Raw genomic sequence first — 25,014 nt, 5'->3', positions numbered from 1 at the left:
GGTTGTTGAGGTTTCCAAAGGCAGCATTTCAGGAAGACTGTGAGGGCTGAGGCTAGAGAAACAAGAGAAAGCCCCTTTCCCTCCCTGGCCCCTGGAGGTCCTGCATTACCTCCTGGACTCTGGAGGCATCTCTGTGGGAGCACCCAGCCTGCCCAAGAAGAGCTGGAAGGTGCTTCCTGCTGATTGTGGTGGGCAACATGATTTCCCCACGCCTCTGCCACCCGGTGCCCTGCCCTACCTCGACCCTCCAAGGCAGTTGTCTCATGCCTTGGGTTTGGGTAAGTGCCATGGTGTTACCCTATGTCTACATAGGACACTTTCCTCTGCAAGAAGCCACTGCAAGAATTGGACTTTTCCACAGCTTTGGAAACAGAGTTGGTGGGGCAGTGGCCAGCACACGTTGTCTTTGTGTGATTAGCAGAAAGGTGCGCCCACTGGGAGATCAGTTACTAAGAGGTATCCCATCACTTGACCAGCCACGTGGGAGTGAGTCCCAACTCCTGCCTCCTTGCTCAGGGACCCTTGTGCAGGACCTATGACAGACACATCTACCCGAACAGCTGGCAGGGCAGTTCTGAGGACATAGCTGCTTATGATAACACCTGAATATTTCATGGATCGAAGATGTCTCCTCAAGCGTCATTACTTAAAAAAAATAATAAAAGCCTAGTACATCACATCTCATTGCCCAGTCTGTCCCCTGCCCTCCATCTTACAGAGGAGGTTGTAGGGTCTTATTTTTGATGTAGCCATTCTTACTTTGCTATGTAAAGGCCACAGGGGGTACCTATTCCTTGGCACTTTATTTTATTTACTTTACCAGGATGTTAATTTGTGGTCTAGGCATTAACATTGATAACTTGAAATACGCAAGAGGTAGTCCAAACCTAAACACCCAACATGAGTTATCAGTGTTTAATTACTGAGGCAGTTAAATAGTCCCGTAAACGAGTTCATCTCTGATTGCAGCCATAACCCATGCAGTTTGGAATTGAAAGAAGGGATGATAAAAGGTGGCAATATAACATGAGAGTGTCCATGAGTTGATTTTAATTGGTAAACTGGCATATATAGTGGTAACTGTTTGGTCTGGCCACCGCATTGGAATCTTAGGAAAGTGCATAAAATTGCAGGAGCATATAATTGGTGTACTAAACTCATTTTCTTATGTTATCACAGCTGGCATCTTCAGGTTATTAAAAGCCTTTAAACCAGTCATCTTCAAAGAGATCTAATTGTCAATATGGTCTTTTTACATTCTTTCCGTTAGTGCAGAGCAGAAGAGATATAAACAGGCATTAAAATCTGCACAAATTTTCTGGGCACACCTTTCTTATTTCAAGTTCAAGGAAGATCAGTAAATGTTAATGAGGATAAAAACCACTCTTTAGATCCTGGTTTCCTCATTCAATGCACAGGGCAAGCAGCCCATAAAGGATAAATTATTGACATTATAACCTCAACCAGCCAGACTTTTAAAAAAGTTAATTCATTAGTTCCAGGAAGTTCTATGATCTTTTTGTGATAGGTGGCCCTCCAAAAAAGGACCATTTCCCAAGGTATAAATAATACATCAGGACCACAAAAATAAGCTTAGGTTCTGACATTCTTTGGTTAGCAATTATATGTTGCTGTCTCATCCAGTTTTAATGGCTAGATAATCCAGGAATACTTCTAGAAGAACGGTTTCCACATTCTGACCACCATTCGCCCACCCACCACCACACACCCATGAAGGAGACTTTTCCCAACAGGAGTTAATAGAATACAACAAAACAAAAATAAAAACATCTTTTCCCTCTCCTATGGTATTCTATGACAGGAAAAGAAATCACCAAACATGGATAGGTGTGAAATAGGAAGACAAGATATGAAAAAAGGTAAAGTGATATTAACCTAGCATTAATGATTTTTAAAGCTTGACTATAGGTTTATCAAATCTGTGTTCCTTGAAACCATCCCATTGATGGCACAAGAGTACAAGTATAAGTGGTAGTAAGTTGAAAGTAATTAATGGTTGTGTATTGTACTCTCCAATACTGTGGGATCTCCATCTCTCTACTTATTTCCAAGAATTCTCAGGGTATACCTTACTTGTCCGTAACATGTGACCACTCAGCCTGCATTTATTTCTTCAGCTTCTGCTGGTCATTTTGATAGAAGGTGCTTTCCCTCTGGTCAATATGAAGCTTACTTCTGTTAGGTTGCCTCTTTCTGTTGCATTCTGTTGGTACTCTGGAACCCTCATGATCTTGGGATCATTCATTGCACTGAAACTGTACTAAGGGCCACACCTTTTGTGTCCATTCACAATTTTAGCTCAGAACATCAATCCATAGGAGGCTGGGGTAAGGGAAAAATCCAAGAGACAAATCTCATGCTGAACTTGGAATCATCTAGACACTGAGGCCTGTGGCCTCAATTTCCACTAGGAAGAGTTCTTAACTAGGAGGTCTCCTACTCAATTGTGTGTCAACGACTTCTCACTGGTGTTCTCAACATATCTGAATCCCAGATGTGGTACAGCTTGGGCTGCAACTGGAGTCTGGCCTGTGTAAGCATGTATTTGACCACCAGATTCTCGTCAGCACTAGATGATGATATTTCCTTCCAAAGTCTGACTTAATCTCTGAATCATTGATCCCAGCTGCACATAATCCAATACATTGACTCAGCCATCCTTAAATGATAAACTTTTATGGATAACTCTGGTTCCAGATTTCAAATCTCTATTGATATCTGTTTTCTTTACTATCTCTGTTAAAAATTATTGTAAGTGGCAAAGTTTGCAATATATTTGAATGTAAGCATGGTTTATCTGTACATATGGGTCAAAACAAAGCATTTATTTACTATTTAGTTACCATTAGGAAACTTCCATTGCACATACTCCAGTGTGAAACTTCAGTAAATACTTTTCAGTGTCTACGTGCAGGATTATTTTAAGCTCACTACATTTTAATGTTATTGCTGCAGTTATAAGACATCAGCTACCAATTGTGAGAATGTTTTGTTTACTTTATATATCAGGGAAAAAAGCCATTAGGTTAAAATTATCTACTATATCTCAATTACAGTATAAGATACTTACCAGTATCTTTCAGGATAAAATCTGGAGTAAATTCGTTAATACTCTTGATAATTTTAACACGAAATAACCCTTTGTTCTCAAATTTAAATACTTCATATTTTTAGTAAGTATGTTTGTGAGCCAACAATAGAAAAGCATGGCATATTGCAAGACAGTGGTGTTTTCCTTACTCTAAGGAATTAAGAATCAAGGCTGAACAAAGGGCAGTACCTTTAGAGGGTACACAGCTATTGATTTTGGCCTGCTGTGGGTCTGCATATGTCCCATCAAATAGCTCCTGCAGTCACATTTGTCACACTGTGAGCTTTGCTGTCTTTCTCCCTGCTGGTCCCTTCTTTCTTTTAGAAACGATGATAATGATACTTATAGTAAAAGTATAAAACAGCAAGAACAGCAAAATATTTGTGGTAATATATTGCCCTAAATTAGATTTCTAGGTAACTAAACTTTATTAAAGTATAAGAGCTTTACATATTTTTGATGGACATATTTATAAAACATATAGAGGATCTAAAAATTAATCACATGTAACCATGGTTTTAATGTTTTCTTAATGAATAGTTGTTTTGAATTTCTGAACACTGAACTTTTTGGATTTATTCATTCATTCATGCATGCATCCATTCAACAAATATTTACTAAGTCTTCCCATGTTCCCAGAACTGCACAGATAGAGCAGGGAACAAAACATACAAAAGCACTGCCCCAGTGGCATTCACATTCTAGCTGGGATGTAGGAGGTTTATATCTCTAACATGGGGCTCCTGGCTGCCACGGTTTGGGTTGTTCTGACTCCTTCTTCTGCTGTTAGCTGCCACCTCTTACTGGCAACATGTCCCTCCTGATATGGGTCACCACTGCAGGTCTTTTCCTAAGCCTCTCATCAAGCCAGTGGAACACATCCCTGGATACAGCCCACGCAGCCCTCACTAAGTGTGCTGCTCCCTGCCCTTCTGAGCAGTTCCTTTATCCCTACTCTGAGTTTGGAGTCTTCCTTTGTTTCCTTTCCTTATTAGTGTGACTCAAAGCTAATGATGTGATTCAGTGATCAGATCCAAAGGGCCCTGAGCCATCCTTCCTGGGAAGATGAACGTATCTGCACGTAAACGAAGCCCTTAGAAGAAGAGCCATCACCAAGTGTTACTACATAGAAATATCATGATACAAAACACTATCTTTCTTAGGGTTGTGGTGGTGAACCTGATAATTCTGAGATTCCATAAAAACTTAAAAAGGCAGAGGCCAAAGCTTTCAAAAGGGAGGAAAATCAGGTCTCCCACACTCTCATATTTTGACCATGATGGGTTAGAAGTACAGGGAGAGGAACAAGAATTCTGGGCTGCCTTTAAGAGAGCGGTGGTGACTGAGGTGAAAAAGAATATCTAGGGGCACCTGGCTGACTCGGTGAAACGTGTGACTCTTGATCTTAGGGTTGTGAGTTTGAGCCCCATGTTGGGTGTAGAGATTACTTAAAAATAGAATCGTTAAAAAAAGATAAAAATATCTAAGACTCATTCATAGACTTGTCGTATGTCAGAGCTGGAAGATGGTCCCACTGAACATCAGCAAACACGGTCGTTAGGAACTCCAGTTCCAGGGCCAGACTGCCTGGCTATGCCTCTTACCATCATTTGACCCTGGCCTAACTTAACATCTCCATGTCTCAACGGACTCATCTGCAAAACAGTAGGTACTTCACGGGATTATGAGATTCAAATTATATAGGTAAAATGCTTTACCTTGTGTCTGGTCCATAGTAAGTATTTGGCAAATGTTAGCTATTATTGTCCTAATCTCTTCACTTATTTTTACAGATGAAAATATACTGATTTTAAGTGAACAGAAAGTTGGAGGAAAAACGAATGCCAAAGCCATGCAAACTGATTCTCACAATATTGTGCAGATTTTTTGCTAATATCCTACTTACCTAACAAATGAAAAGATATAAATACTGAATCATTTAAATGATCATAAAGGGGCTACTCAGTTATTTTTAAGTCTCTTTTCCCCTCTAAGATTGAAAGATTCAAATACACCTTTGCCCAGTTCTACTCCCTAACACCTAGTGGGCAGGAATGATTCTACAGAGGCAAGTGACAATGGGTCAGAAAGCCATGTGAAGTTTAACATTATGTCCTAGCAGGGCACCCCTTGCTTCCTTACCTTAAACTTGTCAACTTCAGCTTTTGAACATGTTGCATGGTATGACAGCACCTGATTCAGAAGAAAAGGAAAAAAAATCTTTAATAACTAGACATGACTATTTTCTGAAATTCTCCTGGCTTATAAATAAATATAGTTCATTATATCACCTTGACAATAAAGGATTTTTTTTACTTAAGTATAATTGGCATCAATATCCTATTAGTTTCAGGTATACATCATAGTGATCTGATACTTTTATGCATAACAAAATGATCCCCATGATAAGTCTAGTTACCATTTGTCACCATATAGTTATCACAATATTATCAACTGTATTTCTTAGGCTGTACATCACATCCCCGTGACATATTTATTTTCTAACTGCAAGTTTGTACCTCTTAATCCCCTTCACCTATTTCATCTGCATTCCCCAACCCTTTCCTTTTTCTGGGGACCAATAGTTTGTTTCCTGTATCTCTGAGTCTGTTTCCATTTTGTTTCATTTGTTGTTTTGTTTTGTTTTTAGATTCCCCATATGAGCAGAACCATACAGTATTTGTCTTTCTCTGCCTGACTTATCTCACTTGGCATAATACCCTCTAGATCCATCCATGTTGTTGCAAATGGCAAGATTTCATTTTTTTGTGATGGCTGAGTAATATTTCTGTGTGTGTGTGTGTGTGTGTGTGTGTGTGTGTGTGTGTATACCCCATATCTTCTTTATCCACTCATCTACTGATGGACACAGATTGCTTTCATATCTTGACTATTTTAAATAATGCTGCAATAAACATCAGGGTGCACATATCTTTTTTATTTTATTTTATTTTATTTTATTTTATTTTATTTTATTTTATTATTTTATTTTATTTTTTGCACATATCTTTTTAAATTAGAGTTTTTGTTTTCTTCAGATAACTGAAGTGGAATTGCTGGATTAATAGTTTTATTAGTTTTATTTTTAACTTTTTGAGGAATGTCCATACTGTCTTCCGTAGTACCTGTGCCAGTTTACACTCCCACCAACAGTGTACAAGGGCTCCCTTTTCTCCACATCCTCACCAACCCTTCTTACTCTGTCTCTTTGATACTAGCCATTCTGACAGGTGTGAGGTGGTATCTCATTGTGGTTTTGATGTGCATTTCCCTGATGATGAGTGATGATAAGCATCTTTTCATGTGCCTATTGGCCATCTGTATGTCTTCTTTGGAAAAATGTCCATTCAAGTCCTCTGGTTGTTTTTTTGATATTAAATTACATGGGTTCTTTATATATTTTAGATATTAACCCCTTATCATATGTATGATTTGTAAATATCTTCTTCCACTCAGTAGGCGGCCTTTTTGTTGATGGTTTCCTTTGCTGTGCAGAAGCTTTCTAGCTGAATGCAGTCCCATTTGTTTATTTTCACTTTTGTTGCCCTTGCCTAAGGAGACTGGTCCAAAAAAAAAAAAATAGTGCTAAGACTGATGTCAAAGAGCTTACTGCCTATGTTTTCTTCTAGGAGTTTTATGGCTTCAGATCTTACATTCAAATCTTTAATCCAATTTGAATTTATAGTTGTATATGGTATAAGACAGTGGTCCAGTTTCACTCTTTAGCATGTAGCTGTCCAGTTTTCCCAACACCATTTATTGAAGAGACTGTCTTTTCCACAGGGAATTTTACTGTACATGAAATTTCCAATAACTGTGACACAGACTGCTATCTGTGCAATTGCAATGGAATCTATTATAATGCTGGATGGAACTGTAGCCCACATTTGAGGCTAAGTATTTTATACCAGGATGTTTTTATAGGTAGTTATTTTATTAAAGGGATATGATGTGGCTCAAGGCCACAGTTCCCAAAGGACATGAATACTTGTCCTGTAAAATGCTCTGGAACATAAATAAATAAAAAGGTTGTGGGTGGTGTGTGTGAGTGTGTGAGTGTGTGTGTGTGTGTGTGTGTGAACTGTGGCAGACACTATAGATGGCTGACTCAACTTCCATTTCTAGTCTATTCTCAGTTGTCTGCTTTTATTATATAAGAAAGATTATATTGATCTTTCCTGGGCATGGGATAATACATGCCCAACCATCTGTGATGTTTTTTGTAGGAGGAGGATTATATTTCTCTGTCCTACTGCCAGCCTTAGTATATGACCAGCTTGAGCCAATGCAGCGTGAGGGAAAGTGACAGCATTCTGAGCAGTCTTTAAGAGCCGTCCCATGGTTCTGCCGTCCTCTGTATCCTTCCCCCATGGGAAGCATGTAGCTGCTCTCTCAGTCTGGGTCCCAAATCGAAGAGCACAGCCACAGCCAACCCTCAGCTGATGATGTGTCATGTGAACATGAAATCAAGCTTTGTGGTTTGTCACCACATTGTAACTTACTGATTCAGAGACTTAAATGTAAAAACTTGAATTCAAGCTCCCTGCAGCTAGGGGTGCTCCTCTGGTCAATGAAATATGAGTGGGGGTGTTGGGGGCTGTTCTCTTTCTTCTTCCCTGAAAATCAGCTGTAAGGCTTGGAGGTGCAGCAAAATATTGTATCTGTGAGGAGACAACTGTGAGTGTGAATGACTTTTATGGATAGTAGAGCAGAATGGGAAAGAGAAATGAGTCTGGCCCTGGACTGCCCTGCCTCAGACTTTTTGTTATGTAAGACAAACACACATTTCCTTAAGTCAGTATTAGTATGTTACAAGGCATATATATACATATATATATGCACACACATAATTTATACATGTTATATATTTTATGCTAGCAATCTCATTCTTTACACAAATTTCAAACAAATAAGTCTAGGAAATGTTAACTTCCTCTTCAGCAACCAATCTTAGAGAACGGCATTGCATATTTGGTTCTGAATAGTAGAGTAACATGTTTTATTTTGTTAAATGCAGCATTTCCCAAATCTATCCACACAACTCCCTTTTGGGTGATATATTATTAATCTAGTAACATCCCAACCTAATAATCTAGTGACCAAGAGTTTTGAGAAATGCTGATGTGAAGTATGCACCATCCGTGGGACAGGAGCAGGGCCACAGTGGAACCAGCGTCAATAGGGTATAGAACACAGCCCCTGGAACCAGCCACCAGGGCTCTACCCCTTCCCAGCTAGGGAGTTTGGACAAATGTCTTAGTCTCTTTGTAAAATGGTATAATATTGACACTAAATAGGTGTCTCTTGCTTAACATCAACTCTTGGAAAGCAGGTTCTACCCCAAAACCAACAGGGAGCCTATTTTCCGTTATTTTTAATTGAAAAAAATTTTAATGCATTATAAAACCTACAAACACTTCCTAAAATTTAAAGAAAACACAGTAAAATTAATATGTAAGCACAAAACAAAAAATGTTAGGTTATAGATTGCTTCAAGTATTTATTTTCTGATAATAACCAAAACAGTCTTAACAAAACATTGCTTTATATTTTAGTAGCGTCTTCTCTCTCATTGTAAGCACTCTGATCACTCACTTCTTTTCCCATAGTTTTCTCATCACTTTTTCAGCTTTGGGAGGGGGCTCATTGTGAAGTATTACAAAGCAAAAACTAGAGCTAAATGTTAGTGGCGTGATGGCGACACATCAGGACAACTCGCCTTTCTCAGCAGCAGCAACAATTGAGGTGTGCAGCCTCATTGTTAGATTCTGTGTGGTTCTCAACATGTCTACACATGTTTTGGATGTTCTTTAGATCAAGTTTATTTGGAATGTAAATCAAAATTTTTCCCATACCTCATTTTGTTTAAAAAAATTATACAGTTTTGGAGACATAAATATATTTTCCCCAATATAGACAAAGGCACCAAAATGCTGTATTGGGTGCCTGGGTGGCTCAGCCAGTTAAGCATCTGCCTTCAGCTCAGGTCATGATCCCATGGTCCTGGACAGAGCCCTCCATCTGGCCCCCTATTTCGTGGGGAGTCTGCTTCTCCTTCTCTCTTTCTCCCTCCCCCATGCTCATTCTCTCTCTCTCTCTCTCTCAAATAATTAAATAAAATCTTTTTAAAAATGTTGAATTGAGAAAAATATGTCTATTAAGTTTGGTTATTAAAAATCACGGTATTTTCTACTGGGGAAATTCTGTGGTGTGGTCCTGTACTTCACACAATTCTTGGCAAGGTTAAATGGGATAATACATGTGAAATACTTGGCACGCTAATAATCAACTTACAGCTCTTGTATTAATATTCAATTACAGTTCTGTTATATAAATATTTGGAAGAGTATTGTGTCATCCTATTATTATCTTCATTGGCTCATAATTATTTGCTGGCATATTCAATGCAAAAATAACTGAATAGATTTTGTTTTTTTTTAAGCATTCTTTTTTTTAAAGATTGTATTTATTTATTTAAGAGAGAGAGTGAGAGAGAGCACAAGCAGGGGAGGGGGAAGGGGAGGGGTAGAGGGAGAGGGAGAAGCAGGTTTCCCACTGAGCAGGGAGCCCAACTCGGAACAGATGCCCAACCGACTGATCCACCCACTCCAGATTTTGTTCTTTTGGTTCAGTTTTACTATGGTAATTTTAATTTGGATGTCATTTTATTAAAATGTCTTATAACTTACAAGTCTCTTTTTGCACATTTAATCTTCAAAACTTATCTTTAGGAAATAAAATTCCACAAAAATTCAAGCTGAAATTCAAAATCTCTGCCACCAGGTGGTGCTTAGCCAGGTTTTTAGTATTTAAGGCATACCACCCACTCACCTTGTTTAAATCAAATTTTCCCACATCCTTTATTACTTAAAAAAAAAAAGAGCTATTAATTCCACTTAATTGAAACTTGAAACTATTTGAATCAGTGAAGCAGATTATTACAGATTAAGACTTTTTGTTCACTTCGCACCACTTACCACCATTGGAGTAATTAGTTAGCTTATCACCTGCCTCCCCCATTAGACTGTAAGTACTTTGAAGGATCAGATCTGGTTTTCGTCACCAATATATATTCTGTTCTGAGGAGTGTGCCTGATATTTAGTTGGCACTCAGTAAATACTTGCTGAATCAAGAAATAAAAAATAAAATGATCTTAAAAGAATCTCTCCATTTCCCACATGCTTCATTGCTTATATTATGAGTGGCTTTAATTGCTATCTTTTCCTCAGTAAAATCATAACATGTCTTAGAGCATAAACTAAGCCATATAGGTAGGGTTGCCAGATTTAGCAAACAAAAATACAGGATACCCAGTTAAATTTGAATTTCAGATCAACCATCGATATTTGCAAAATTGGGACATATTGATACTAAAAATATTATTTGGTGTTGATCTGAAATTCAAATTTAACTGGGTGTCTTGTGTTTGTACCCAGAAACCCTACTTCTACTCTCTCCAAATTAAAAAGGCTAGAAACAAATATGAAAACTCTAAGCCACATTCCAAAATATTCATGTTCCTCCCTTACGCTCACCCCACAACATCTCCCAATGACTTTTCCCCCCAGTATTTTATTTGGCAAACCTATCAAATGCCTTGAATCTGGAATATTTTTTAGCAATGCCAAAAAACCTCATTAATCTAAGATCTTGTGACAAATCTATGGATGGATGTCACTGAAGGAAATAAAACACAAAAAGTAATTCCTGATTACTTTTAGCATAGCAAAACTAAAGATCAAATTTTTATAGTTGAGAATATAACTTAAAGAATTATATATATTCATTCATATGTATATATGTGTGTATATATATGTGTGTACATATACATATATATAGACATCTTCTGGAGATTTTTCTTTTTTAAAAAAATTGATTATTGAAGTATACTTGACATACAATGTTATATTAGTTTCAGGTGTACAACATATTGATTCAACAATTCTACACATTACTCCATGCTCACCACAATAAGTACAGTTACTATACAATGTAATTACAATATTATTGACTATATTCTTTATAGTATACTTTTCATCTCTGTGACTTTTTTATTTTATAACTGGAGGTTTGTACCTCTTAGTCCCCTTCACCTATTTTGTCCATTCCCCCACTCCCTTCCTTCTGGCAACCACAAATTTGTTCTTAATATTTAAGAAAATGTTTGGGTTTTTGTTCATTTGTTTTTAGTTTTTTAAAAAATATTCCACATATAAGTGAAATCATATGGTATTTGTCTTTCTCTGACTGACTTATTTAGCATAATACCCTTGAGTTCCATCCATGTTTTTGCAAATGAGGAAATATATATTTTTAAAGATTTATGTATTTATTTTATTTTATTTTATTTTTTATTTTTTTTTATTTATTTTATTTTAGAGAGAGAGCACAAGGAGGGGTTGGGGGTTGGGCAGAGGGAGAGGGAAAGAGAATTTGAAGCAGATTCTTACTAAGTGTGTAGCCAGAGGCGGGGCTCGATCTCATGATCCTGAGATTATAACTTGAGTGGAAACCAAGAGTTGGCCACTTAACTGACTGAGCCACATAGGTGCCCCAAGAATTATATTTTGTTAACTACTATTGTCAGACCTTCCTGGATAAGTGAACACTTTTTCCTTGATTCCAGATTCTATTAACTTTATAAGAATTCCACAAACTGTATATTTCATATCAAGAATCTAGGTATCCATTCTTGAGTAATAATATCTTTGAGTAAAAATGCTTTAATTGAATGCACTGTAATAGTTTTAAGAAAGAAACATTTACAAATCTTAACTGTATAAACATTTTCTCCATGAGGAACATTGTTAGGTTATGAGTTTAACCATAACATACACACTTGCCAAATTTTTTTGACAGTTAAATAAAATTTGTATAAACTTGTACAAAAGTAAACAATTGATCCACATAACAGGTGACAAATACTAAACTTTCACAAAAAAATTCTATCCCAGATAGCTTTATCTTTTGTGTCTGAATTAAATTAGAAAAAATTTAAGGTAAAAACTAGTGACTCAATTTTGTTGGTGAACTCTAACTTGAGAAATCTTAATAGTTCCAAAAATAAATTACTATGTGCGAAACCCTACCAACTTCAATTAACTTTTGGACTGAACTTGCTTCTAGCAAAACAAAACAAAACAAAACAAAAAAAGCAAGAAAAGCAAGATAAGGCAATCCTCGGACCCATGAACAACAGTGACAAACTCATGTTTTGTGTAGAGCTTCTACAGTGGGAAAACACAATTAACTACATTTCAAAAGAAAAACAATGAGCAGAGCTATCAAACACAACTGTTGTATCAAGCCTTGCTCTCTGCCACCTGCAATTCAAAACCAGAGCCAATGCTGGCCTTGAATTCCCAGGAACTGCCCCTGAGTAGTTGACAGCAAATCTCTCACATCAATAGCTTTGAATGTTAATTTATTGTAGATCTGTTGTCATTTGCTCCTGAAATGAGAAATGGACCATTAGAGATACTGGCTGAGAGGCAAGCAAATGTAAAGAACTACATAACAGGGAGGAGGAACACAGACCTCGCTGAGGCCCCAGACTGGCTGTCTCAGGTAGCAAAGGAACTACATAAATATTTACTGAAATGTTTATGGCTCTGGTGGCAAAGTGGCACCTGGTGGCACATGGAAACTAAACTGCTTTCAGAGTTAAGCCAATACAAAGTAAAGTCCCAAATAATTTATGTTGATGAGCTCCAAAGAAATATGCTTTGCTATCAGCAGTAGACCTCCAGCCAAGGAATAGAAAGCCAATTTACTCGGAGTGACTTGACGGAAGTGCCATCTGAGGGGAGAACCATATTCTGGGATTTCTTAACAAGAGGACGACCAGCTTCACAGATACTTCAACTGAATGAATGTGTAGAAACAGAGAGATCATCAGTTTTTACTGTCAAATACTTGAGAAACTGCCTGCTTTTTAATGGCATGAAATGTTCACAAAGGGACTTCAGATACCTGAGTCTGCTATGTGATCTATTACCATGAATTTCGGATTGCACCTGTCATAAAAAATGTATTTTAAAAAAGATTTATTTACTTAGTTGAGAGAGACAGGGACAGAGAGAAAGGGTAAACAGAGGGATAGATGGACAAGCAGATTCCCTGCAGGCCCTCCTCAGGGCTCCATCCCAGGACCCTGAGATCATGATCTGAGCCAAAATCCAGAGTCAGATGCTCAACCAACTGAGCCACCCAGGTACCCTTGTAATAAAAAAATTTTTTTAAAAACTAAAACAGAGTTGATCTTTTTGAATTTAAAGTAGAATGAAGATACCTGCTGAATCTGGGGTAATAAAATAATCGTTAGCCTGACTTTCAGATCAGCTGCTCTTGCTCCTGCTTATGCAGTAAAGAAGGGCCACATCTGTAGTTCATATCAACACATATTTATGTGGTGCCTACTATGTGTAAGCTATCGTGATAGATATTTTGGGATTCATTTCTCCATCCTGCCAAATAAATTTTACTCGGGTCCTCAATTTTATTTGACTGCTAGTAGTTGTATGAAGCATGGTGCTGAAAATAGTTCTTGAGTCTTATGGAAGAGCTCAGTGGGAAGGTGTGCTGTGACTGATTACTGATATCTTCAATAGATATTGGGTAGAAAGAGTGGTGGCATTTGTGCTATGTATGTGCAGTCTGAAAACATCAAAATATAAGAAATGATCCTCTGGATCAAACTCATTCAGTCCAAGGCTCTCTTGATGAAAGAGCTGCAAAGATATATTTTGACAAAATCATAGATGTCTAAATTTAAATGATTAGGTTTGTACCTAAAACATGAATATAATTTTGATTTCCAATTTCATTTTGTATTAGGTATAATTTGTACTAACAATAAGCTTATTAGCTCTGTAGCCAGCTGCTGGCCCTCCGTAATATAAGAAATTATGACCTTCTCACGTAAGAGGCTAAAAGTTCTCCACTTGGCCAGCAGGATAAATTAGTATAGAGTATAAGAAACTGTGACTACAAGAAAGTATAAAATTCCTACTGGGTCCATTAGTGTGCTTAAAAGAATCATCTTAGTTTTGAAATATCAAGCCTTCTATTTTATATAGAAACAAAGAATATTAAGGCATCTATCAAATTGTGTTCAGTGGGATGTGAGTAGAGGTTTTTCAAAGAGCTGCCTTGACAACAATGTGCACATATTAGAAGTTTAGACTTTTAGGTTAGTGTGAGACCTGCTCATCTTGGCTGGATTCTTTATTAATTAGTCTTCTTGACAGAACAGACATGCCATTTTTGCATTTGTTTCACTCAAAGGTAGGGAGTCAATATCTCCATTGGTTTGAGAAAGCCCTCAATTTAGGATGAGATATGCATTCATCATTTATTCACCCAAAGCAAAGGTTTAACCTGATTATTCTATGTCTTTACCAAATTAAAAAGTTAATATTGGTAACAACACTCCAAATTTCAACAGAATTTTGAAAAGCAAGCCTTTAAAATACTTTCATAATGGGGGCACCTGGGTGACTCAGTTGGTTAAGTGTCTGCCTTTGGCTCAGGTCAGGATCCCAGGGTCTTGGGATCGAGCCCTGCATTAGGCTGCCTGCTTCTCCCTCTCCCTCTGCCTGCCACTTCCTTTGCTTGTGCTCTCTCTCTCTCTCTGACAAATAAATAAATAAAAATTTAAAAATAAAATTAAACAAAATACTTTCATAATTATAAATGCTACTCATTAGCTAGCATATAAGGACAACACTGACATTCATTTGGTAGTTACCCAAACTATCTTTCACCCTTTGCCTACAAGTTGATAAATACTGGTACAGGTACACTTGCCAGAGGAAAACATATTTTGTATACATAAATCCTAAAACTTAACAGGTACTCTGCAGCTACATGCAAATTATTATCTGCAGTAGATAAAGAAGGCCACACGTTCTTTGACACTCTTCCCATGAGAGGTAGAGGCTACGTCCTTTCCTCTTGACTCTAGGTAGGGTTTCTGACTGCTTCACTAATAACATAATATGTGATACTGATGCTGTGCTGGTTGTGCTGGGCCCAGGCTTTAAGTGACTGGAAGTTTCTATTGCCTAGCCCTTGAAACTTTCTTTCTTGTAGCCCTGTATAAAGTCTATTTACCCTGTGAGAAGCTCCAGCCACATGAGGAATGGATGAAACGCCATCTGCAAGGAGAGAGAGGCCAAGGAGAACCATGAAGCCACACATGTGAGTGAGTGAAGAAGCCATCTTGAAATATATCTTCCAGCCTCCATCATCCCAGCTAATACTACATGGATCAGAGATGAACTATCTATTCCAGCCCTTTTGGAATTCTGGACTCATAAGATCATGAGAAAAATGTTGTGTGTTTTAAGCCACTAAATTTTAGGATAGTTGGTTAAGCAGTATTAAATAAACAAAACAACATCAACCTTCAACTGGGACTTGCTACTCTATGTCATCCATAGTATGTAATGGATTTCAAGTGTTAACTAAAGCTTGTCTTTCAAAATTTAGGTGAGATTGGCTTGAACCCTTAAAACCATACAATACTATGGAAATTCAAAGCTTTTTTCAAAGTATCTGCAAATTGTTGGCAGGTTCAAGCAAATGTTCCTATGTTTTTTGTTTTTGTTTTTTAGATGTTATTTATTTATTCATGAGAGAGGCAGAGAAATAGGCAGAGGGAGAAGCAGGCTCCCTGTGGGGAACCCGATGTGGGACTGAATCCCAGGACCCTGGGATCATGACCTGAGCAAAAGGCAGACGCTCAACCACTGAGCCATCATACAGAAATGTGAAATTCAACCCCCTCTTCAATTTTTCACATAAATATTTACTCATGTCAAGCATTCATGAGTTCAGTAGATCATGAAGAAGATTTTCTCTTCTTGTTCTTTCCTCCTTCCTTTTCTCTCCCCTTCCCTCCTTCTCTCTTTCTCTCTTCCTCTTCCTTCTCCTTTCCTCTATGTCTCTTTTTCTTCATGAAAAACAAACGATGGAGTTACATGACTTCAAACCAAATGCCAGCCTCACCATTCTCAAAATGTCTCTTGGTTCTTCCACCAATGGGGCATTTCACTGATTCTTAACCTCAAGTTTCAGCCTCTCTTCATTTTTCTGGCTACCATCCAATGTATCCTTCCCTTTTACCTTTTCTCCCTTCTCCCTCCATTTCAAATGTAAAATAACAAAATTCTCTCCCTTTTCTTACACAGAACGTTTTTCACACATTTTGGTTGTTGGAGGCAGTCAAAATCTATTCCCTCATATCTTTACTACCCTCAAGAGGGCTTGTCAAGGATTTTCCTATAAAATGCTGGTACCTACAGTTAGATAATATTTCAGCTATGTTCTTATACATTAGAAGTTCTCATACACACAAGTCATTCATTAGTTCAGTGGTTCTCATACTTTAGCATGTATCAGAGCACAGATGGTTGGGCCCTGCCTCCACAGTTCCCAGTTCAGCAGGTCTGGAGTGGGGCCAGAGTATTTTGTATTTCTAACATGTTCCTAGGGGATGCTGATGTTGCTGGTCTCAAGGTCCCTTGAGAACCACTGATCTAAATCCCACCAATGGATTCCAGGTTAAAAATGTCTGGATTGGAGTGAATGTTACCAGTTGGACTTACAAGTGAGTAGAGGAGAAAGAAATAAAGTTCATCTGGATCTTCTCCCAAATCCCAGGGTGATCTGAATAGCTTCATTTGAAATGTTTCCTTAGCTTTATTGTGCTAATTACACTTCCTGTAACTATATTTCTTTTTATTTCTTAATTATGTTGAAAATGGAAATACAAAAATAATGTGAAATTAGTTTCATTTTGGCTTACAAAAGCAATTTGGTCAAGATCCTGTTTAAAATCATGTCATCACATAGGTCAACCAGAGCTCATAATCCTGGCTCTACTGGCTCTGTAACTTTGACTTAATGGCTTACCCCATCCGAGTCTCAGTTTCCTCATCAGTAAAAGGTGGGAAATGCCTGCATTTTCCATTCACATTCCACTGGCCAGAACAAGTCCCATGGCTCTTAACTTCAAGAGACTGTAAAAGTGTTACCCTACCATAAGCTCAAAAGGGACAGAATAAAACATATTTTGTGATGAGCTCTAACGAGTATCACAATGGATTAGGCAATCAAATAGCAAGTTGTGTTAGAATTGTGTTTGAAATTGGAGCAAATGAGTCCAATGTATGAGTTCTAGTATGTGAATTTTATGGTGTTTATTAGACTTTCCCTTATTTCCTGATTCTCTTCTAGTTTCAAAGAGTTGTATTTGAATTAGACAGGATCTCCAAATAAGTGGGATTACAGTATATACTCATTAAATATTCTTTATATTCAGCATATATAGTACATATAGTATATGCTCACTAAATATTGTTGATTTGACTAAGCATATCTGATACCTGTAGAAGAAAATTATAAGTGAAAGATTATGATTGGCTTTTTTCTGTTACATAACTTTAAGGAATTGCTTACTTAACTTATTTCACTGTCCTTAGGGTGAAAGAAACACCCTATTCTTTTGAAAAAGTTGTATGTGGTAATAATCCTTCCAAATTATAAAAGTTTTTAGTAGTCTCTCATTAAAGATCTCAGCCATTAATACTTAATGAAAAAGGTTTCATTTTTCTGGACTAACTGAGCAACTTGGATTGGTTATTATTGTGTCTAAAACAACTATAATACGTGCCAACGGCTTTTCAAATGTATAATTTACATATCTGGAACTATTAGTAGTCTGATTTCTCTTAATGGCATACTTCTACATAGACACACACACACACACACACACACACACACACACACCCCTCCTCTCTAATGGGTTTTACGTAATCAACAAGGCTATTGTGGTTGCTGATTTGGGAGAAAGATACATTGCATATTTGCAGTGGCTATGCAGAAACCATGGAGAATTTTATGTCTGATACAGTATGGGGCCAGGCCTAGTTCGAGCCACTGTCAACTAACTAGGACCATGGGAGTGACTGGTTGCCATGGCACAAAGGGAAGTTCAAAAGTAAGAGTAAAAAGAGCAATTTTTAATCTGTCTGAGCCAAGGCTGGTAGCCATAGAGATCAGACGAGACTTGAGGGACTAAGTCAGGGAAGAGCATTGATGCAATTGGGGTGTCTAGATCATGAGCCATTCATTCAACCAAGAAATATCTACTGAGGACTTAATTTGGGCCAAGCACTGTGCACATGGTCCCTGTTTTAATAAAACTTATGTTTCAGTGGTACAGGGGTGTACTAACCAGGCAAACATATGCATTGGAATAATTGTTTCAGAGTCAATTAGCAAAATGCCGAAAGAGAATGGAGGTGGGCCGAGTGTGGGAGGCAGCAAGAAAGTTGGTTAGATGATATTTAAGGCGAGACCTGGGAAATAAAAAGAAACTAGCCAGGCCAACAGGTAGAGGGAAGATATTCTGGGCAGAAGGTGAAATTGCTTCTAAGGATAATGTGAGTGAGGCAGAGGTGACCTGAAATGAGGTAGGAGTGCTAGGCAGAAGCCAGGCCATCCAGGGCCTTGTGAGCTAATAAAGACATAGTCAATGGGAAGACACTGAGGGTTTTTAGGTAAGAGACTGACATGATGTGGTTAGTTTTCCCATCACTTGGAAGCCCCTTCTCAATTATACCCCAACCTAGAGGGGACCACCACTCCAACTTTTGAGGCATTCATTCTCTTGTTACATTATGTAGCTTTGCTTGTTCTTGAACATATAAAGGGATCCCCATTACATGTAGAATATGACCCTGGTTGCTGTATAGAGGATGGACTGGAGGTGGGCAAGAGTGGATATGGAAGAGAGAATGGTAGCTTGGCTAGGACTGTAGAACTGGAGACTGAGATCTGTGGAGACAATGCAAAGGGATCTAGAAAGAAGAGTCACACTCAGGGAGAATAGGACCAGAAACACAAAGTACTCGGCCTTTGTCTGTATTACTGAGACCCTGGAAGACCAAGTCCCCAGCCCAGGTCCCATGCTTTGAAGGGCTCACTCTGGCCCTCTTGGGGGATACAACAGTATGTAAGTGGACAGTAAGAGAGGCCTAAGGCCAATCACAAAGTCTTGTAATTTGGTAAATACTGAAGTCAAACAAAAGGAGACATCTTCCTGAAAACTCAGAAAGAATATACCCCTGATAATATCTCATGCAAGGGCTATTGCCTTTCAGAAATCTTATGCTTAGTGTCTTCAATAAGATATAAGAAGCTGGAGCAGAAAACTATATAAGCAAAATAGGTCTGGATGAAATTTTAAAAATAAAGAATGAGATAACAAAGGTCAACTGTCACTTTCTCCTGGATGTATCTCTAATAGTACCTTTTACCAATTACTCTTTATTAAAGCATCTTGCTTTGTTTTCTTTATGACACATTATCATGAATTTATCTTGCTTATTTGTTTACTTATCTACTGCTTGTCTTTTCCCACTAGAATATAAGGCACATGAGAATAGGAATATTACTTGTTTGCTCACTGCTGAATCCTCAATACCTAGAACATTATCCACTACAAAGTAGCTCAACAAATACTTATTCAGTGATTGAATACACACCCAATAACATGCAAATGGGGTTGGTTAACATATGGAAAAACTTTAAGGAAATCCAAATTATAATAGCAGAACTTATCCTAATTGGAGTTTAAAAAGTTTTTTTTTTTAATGCAAGAATTCAGGATGATAAATCGTTAGAAAAGAACAGGCCAGAAATGGACTGACACGTAGATAGTCATTTGTTTTTCAGCAAAGGTGCCAAAGTGATCCAATGGAGAAAAAACTTTTTAAATAAATGGGACATATAATAAAATGAACCTTAACTGCTACCACATATGAAAATTATTAAGATGGACCATAGAGCCAAATGTAAAAGCTAAAACCATAAAGCTTTTAGATGAAAATGTAGGAAATATATTCTTGATCTGTGGGAATGCAAATATATCTTATATCACAGAAAGCAATAACCTTAAAACTAAAAGAAATGACAAAGTAGACTTTATCAAAACTAAAAACATCTGCTCATCAAAACACACTATGAAGAAAATGAATGAGTGAGATACAAATTTGGAGAAAACATTTACAGTACATATATATCTGACCAACAATCAATATCCAGGATATACAGAACTACCACTCAGTAATACAAAGGCAAGCAATTCAATTAAAAATGGGCAGAAATTTGGGAGTTCACAAAAGATATGTGAATGGTAAATAAACACATGAAAAAATATACAACATTATTAGTCATCAGGGAAATTAAAATTAAAACCACAATAAAATACATTACATATTTACTGAAATGGCTAGAATTAAAAACAATCATGGCACTAAATCTTGATGAGACTGTGAAACAATGAAAACTTTCATAGTTACTGGGCAGGAAAGTACAATGAATGGTACATCACATTGGAAGAAAAATGTATCTGACATTTTCATATAAAACTAATATACAGGGTGCCTTGGTGGTTCGGTTGGTTAAGCGTCTAACTCTTGGTTTTGGCTCAGGTTGTGACCTCATGGATTGTGAGATGGAGCCCTGTTTTGGGCTCTGTGCTCAGTGGGGAGTCAGTTTGAGGATTCTCTCCCTCTGCCCCTCCCCTCACTGGCACTCTCTTTCTGTCTCTCTCTCTAAAATAAATAAATCTGTAAAAAATCTAAATATACACTGGCCTTTGGATTTAGTAATTCTAATACCAGGTATTAGCCCAAGAGAAATAAAAGCATATATTTACAAAAATAATTTTTACAAAAATGTTCATAGCAGATTTATTCATATCACTCCAAATTGGAAATAGTCTGTGTATTCATCAATGGGAGAATGGATAAACAAATTGTGGTATAATTCCTCAATGAAATACTAATTAGTTAAAAGGAACAAACTTATATACATACCCAATATGGGTGACTTTCAAATGTATTATGGTGTTTGAAGAAGCATTAAACAAAAGATTTCATATTGTATAATTTAATGTATGTGAAGTACTAGAATGGGTAAAATCAATCTACGATGGAAAAATCAGAGCAGTGGTTATCTCTAGGGGTGGTAGTGTCTCTGGGAAGAGGCATGAGGGAACACTTTCTGCACTTGTGACATATCAAGATATATATCTTAGAAATAACAAAATTGCTGTTTTAAAGCTATTAAGTTTTGAGTGGTTTGATAGACACAACTAGGATACCAAAACAAAATCTATGTCTAAATAAGTATTATAAATAGCTATAGTAGTACTGAAATATATGAGTAGCACTTTTGAAAAAATAACTGCAGTGTGTAAATGTAATAGTTTGCTCATGGTCATGTAATTAAAATACTGTAATACATAAACAAAATAAATACATAACAAAAACAAACAAAACTGCAGGTAAAAGTATACAATTCATTTTCCTACATAGTGACAGGTTAAAAGATACTGCTTTCTTTTTGTCCTTATTAATTAGAGAAATATTGATTAAAAAATGCTTTTGTAGAAGACAAAGTACCCACTTCATTGGGGTAAAAAAAAAATCAAGCAAAATATAACCCACGTAGTAAAACTCAGAAAAAGCAAAAATTAAGAAAGTAAAAACTCAGGGAGAAAAATAACATGTAAAACCAAATCTTTCATCAACAGCAAAGGTTCTCAAGTTGAATTTAAATACTGTATTCAGATGTATGTAGTTTATAAGAAATATGCCTAAAACCCAGAATAAAATGAAAATGTTATAATCAGTGAGAAATAAAGTTACATTACATTTAAGAGAACATCAAGAATGATGGCAGATTTTTCACTAGTAACAGTGGAAACCAGAAGACAGTAATATCTTAAAAGGGTTGAAAGAAAAAAATGTTGCCAACCCAAATGATAAGGTAGTTAGTTCTAGGCACTGGTTACTACCAATTTTGATTTCTTCTCATAAAAATCCTCTACTTCTTCTATTACTTAAATTTGCAGGTGATGGGGAGCCACTGATGTCTTTAGAGGCAGATATGATCAGTAATTGCATTTTAGGAAAATAAACCTGTATGTTGAGTGTACTATGGGTGAGGAAAGAAGAAACCAGAGCCAAGAAATCAGCTTGAATAAGTAGAATTAATACAGGGAAGAGAAAATAGAAATCTGAACCTTGAAAATGGAGATATTGTAGGAACAAAACTGACCAGGACTGGCAAGGGTCTGGATGTGAAAAGCCAGGGCAAGAAGTTAAAGATAAATTACTGTAAATGAAAACATCATATCAGTATTCTGTTAATAACGTATTTGTTTTTTAATGGAGATTTTAATTGCTAGATTTGCTAAGTCTGAACTTTTGGAGGTACATACAAGAACCAAGAGTTAGCCAGAATAAAATTCTAAAGCTTCAAAGAGAGAGGAAAGTGTGAACTCGCTGTTGGTGATGATCTCTCCTCTATCATTTGCGATTTTGTCATTTGGGCCCTTTCTCTTTGCTTTTTGACAAGTATGGCTAAGGGTTTAATGCTTTCATTAATTCTTTTGAAGGACGAGCTCTTAGTTTTGTTTGTCTGTTATACTGGTTTTTTTTTAATTTGTTTCTACTATTTATTTCTGCTCTAATCTTTATTATTTTCTTTCTTCTGGCTTTATGTTGTATTTGCTGTTCCTTTTCTAGCTCCTTTAGGTGTAAGATTAGGATGTATATTTGAGACTTTTCTTGCTTCTTGAGGTAGGCCTATAGTGCAATATACTTCCTTCTTAGGACTGCCTTTGCTGCATCCCAATGGTTTTGAGCTGTCATGCTTTCATTTTCATTTGCTTCCATGCATTAAAAAAAATTCTTCTTTAATTTCCTGGCTAACTGATTCATTATTTAGTAGGATGTTCTTTAACCTCCATATATTTAAGGTCTTTCCAAATTTCTTCTTGTGATTGACTTCAAAGTGTTGTGGTCTGATCTTGATCTTTTGTACTTGTTGAAGGTTGATTTGTGACCCAGAGTGTGATCTATTCTGGAGAATATTCCATGTGCACTCAAGAAGAATGTGTGTTCGGCTGCTTTAGGATGAAATGTTCTGAATATCTCTGTTAAGTCCATCTGGTCCAGTGTGTCATTCAAAGCCATTGTTTCCTTGTCGATTTCCTGCTTAGTAAGTGAGGCATTAAAGTCCCTTACTATTACTGTATTATCATCAATGAGTTTCTTTATGTTTATTTTTAATGGACTTATATATTTGGGTGCTCCCAAGGTGGGGGCATGAATATTTACAATTGTTAGATCTTCTTGATGGATAGGCCCTTAATTATGAAATAATGCCCTTTTTTCATCTCTTGTTACAGTCTTCATTTTAAAAATCAGTTTGTCTGATATAAGTATGGCCAATCCAGCTTACTTTTGACATTCATTAGCATGATAGATGGTTCTCCATCCCCTCACTTTCAATCTGCAGGTGTCTTTAGGTCTAACATGAATCTCTTGTAGTCAGCATACAGATGGATTTTTTTTCATCCATTCTGGTACCCTGTCTTTTGATTGGTGCATTTAGTCCATTTACATTCAGAGTGATTATTGAGAGATACGACTTCAGTGCCACTGTGTTACCTGTAGAGTTGGTATTTCTGGTGATATTCTCTAGTCTTTTCTAGTTTTTGTTGCTTTTGGTCTTTTTCTTTCCACTCAGAGTCTCCCTTAAAGTTTCTTGCAGGGCTGGTTTAGTGGTTACCTACTCCTTCTGTTTTTGTTTGTCCGGGAAACTCTTTATCTCTCCTATTTTGAATGACAGTCTTGCTGGATGAAGAATTCTTAGCTGCATATTTTTTCCATTCAGTACATTAAATATTTCCTGCCACTCTCTTCTGGTCTGTCAAGTCTCTGTGGACAGATCTGCTGTAAACCTGATCTGTCTTCCCTTGCAGGTTAAGGATCTTTTTTTCCGTTGCTTCTTTCAATATTCTTTCCTTTTCTATATTTTGAAAATTTGACTATGATATGCCTTGGCAGTGGTTGGCTTTTGTTGAATTTAATGGGGGTTCTCTGTGCTTCTTGGATTTTGATGTCTGTGTTCTTCCCCAGATTAGGAAAGATTTCAGCTATAATTTGTTCAAATAAACCTTCTGCTCCTTTATCTCTCTCTTCATCCTTTGGGACTCCTATGATATGAATGTTAATACATTTTACTGAGTCTCTGAGTTCTCTAAGAACTTGTGGTCCATTACCTTTCTTTCCCTCTTCTTTTCAGCTTCATTATTTTCCATGATTTTATCTTCTATATCACTGATTTGCTTCTCTGATTCACCCATCCTCATTTTTATGGCCTCCATTTGTATTTGCATCTTGGTTATAGCATTTCTAATTTCAGCCTAGCTAGATTTTAGTTCCTTTATCTCTGTGTTAAGGGATTCTCTAGTGTCTTCTATGCTTTTTTCAAGCCCAATCAGTATCCTTATAATTGTTGTTTTAAATTCTAGTTCAGACATCTTATGCTTATGTTGGTTAAATCCTGGCCATGAGTTCTACCTCATGTTCTTTCATTTGGGGTGAATTCCTTCATCTCATCATTTTGTCCAGAAAAGAAAAGAAGAAAGAAAAAAGAACAGCAAAACAAACAACAAAATAAAGCAAAAAAAAAAAAAAAAAAGGAAAAAAGAAAAAAAGAAAAAGGGAGGAAAATCCCCCAAATCAAGAAAAACAAACAAAAAACAAGAAAAAACAAAACAAAACAATGACAACAACAAAAAACTGATCTTGGGTGGATTTTGATCTGCTTCTTAAAAGAACCTAGATCCCAAAATAAAAAATAAGATAAAATGAAAGTAGACAAAAAATATATATGAAAAGTATATATATATAAGTATATATATATAAATTTAAAAATATATAAATAAAAAAATATATAAATCAAAAAATAATTTAAGCAAGTCAAAAGGAATTGGAAAATTTAAGAAAATATATGAAAAATAATAAAAATAAAA

At 36.7% G+C, this 25,014-nt stretch overlaps 1 protein-coding gene across 8 annotated transcripts in view; it reads right to left on the bottom strand.

Moving 5' to 3' along the window:
- Positions 1–25,014, bottom strand: part of PDE11A (phosphodiesterase 11A) — a 405,439-nt gene that overhangs the window by 130,541 nt on the left and 249,884 nt on the right. For all 8 annotated transcript variants that reach the window (XR_012023877.1, XR_012023878.1, XM_072811251.1 and 5 more), the window contains one exon: positions 5,255–5,305. Coding sequence is in view for 6 of the 8 variants with exons in the window: in XM_072811251.1 (XP_072667352.1) it covers positions 5,255–5,305 (51 nt within the window). In the remaining 2 variants the exon portion in view is untranslated. The remainder of the gene's footprint in view (positions 1–5,254; positions 5,306–25,014) is intronic.

This window comes from Canis lupus, chromosome 34 (assembly GCF_048164855.1).
Source record: "Canis lupus baileyi chromosome 34, mCanLup2.hap1, whole genome shotgun sequence".
Classification (NCBI taxonomy): domain Eukaryota; kingdom Metazoa; phylum Chordata; class Mammalia; order Carnivora; family Canidae; genus Canis; species Canis lupus.
Note: the sequence above shows the minus strand (reverse complement) of the source record. Positions and strands in the feature narration are given on the sequence as shown.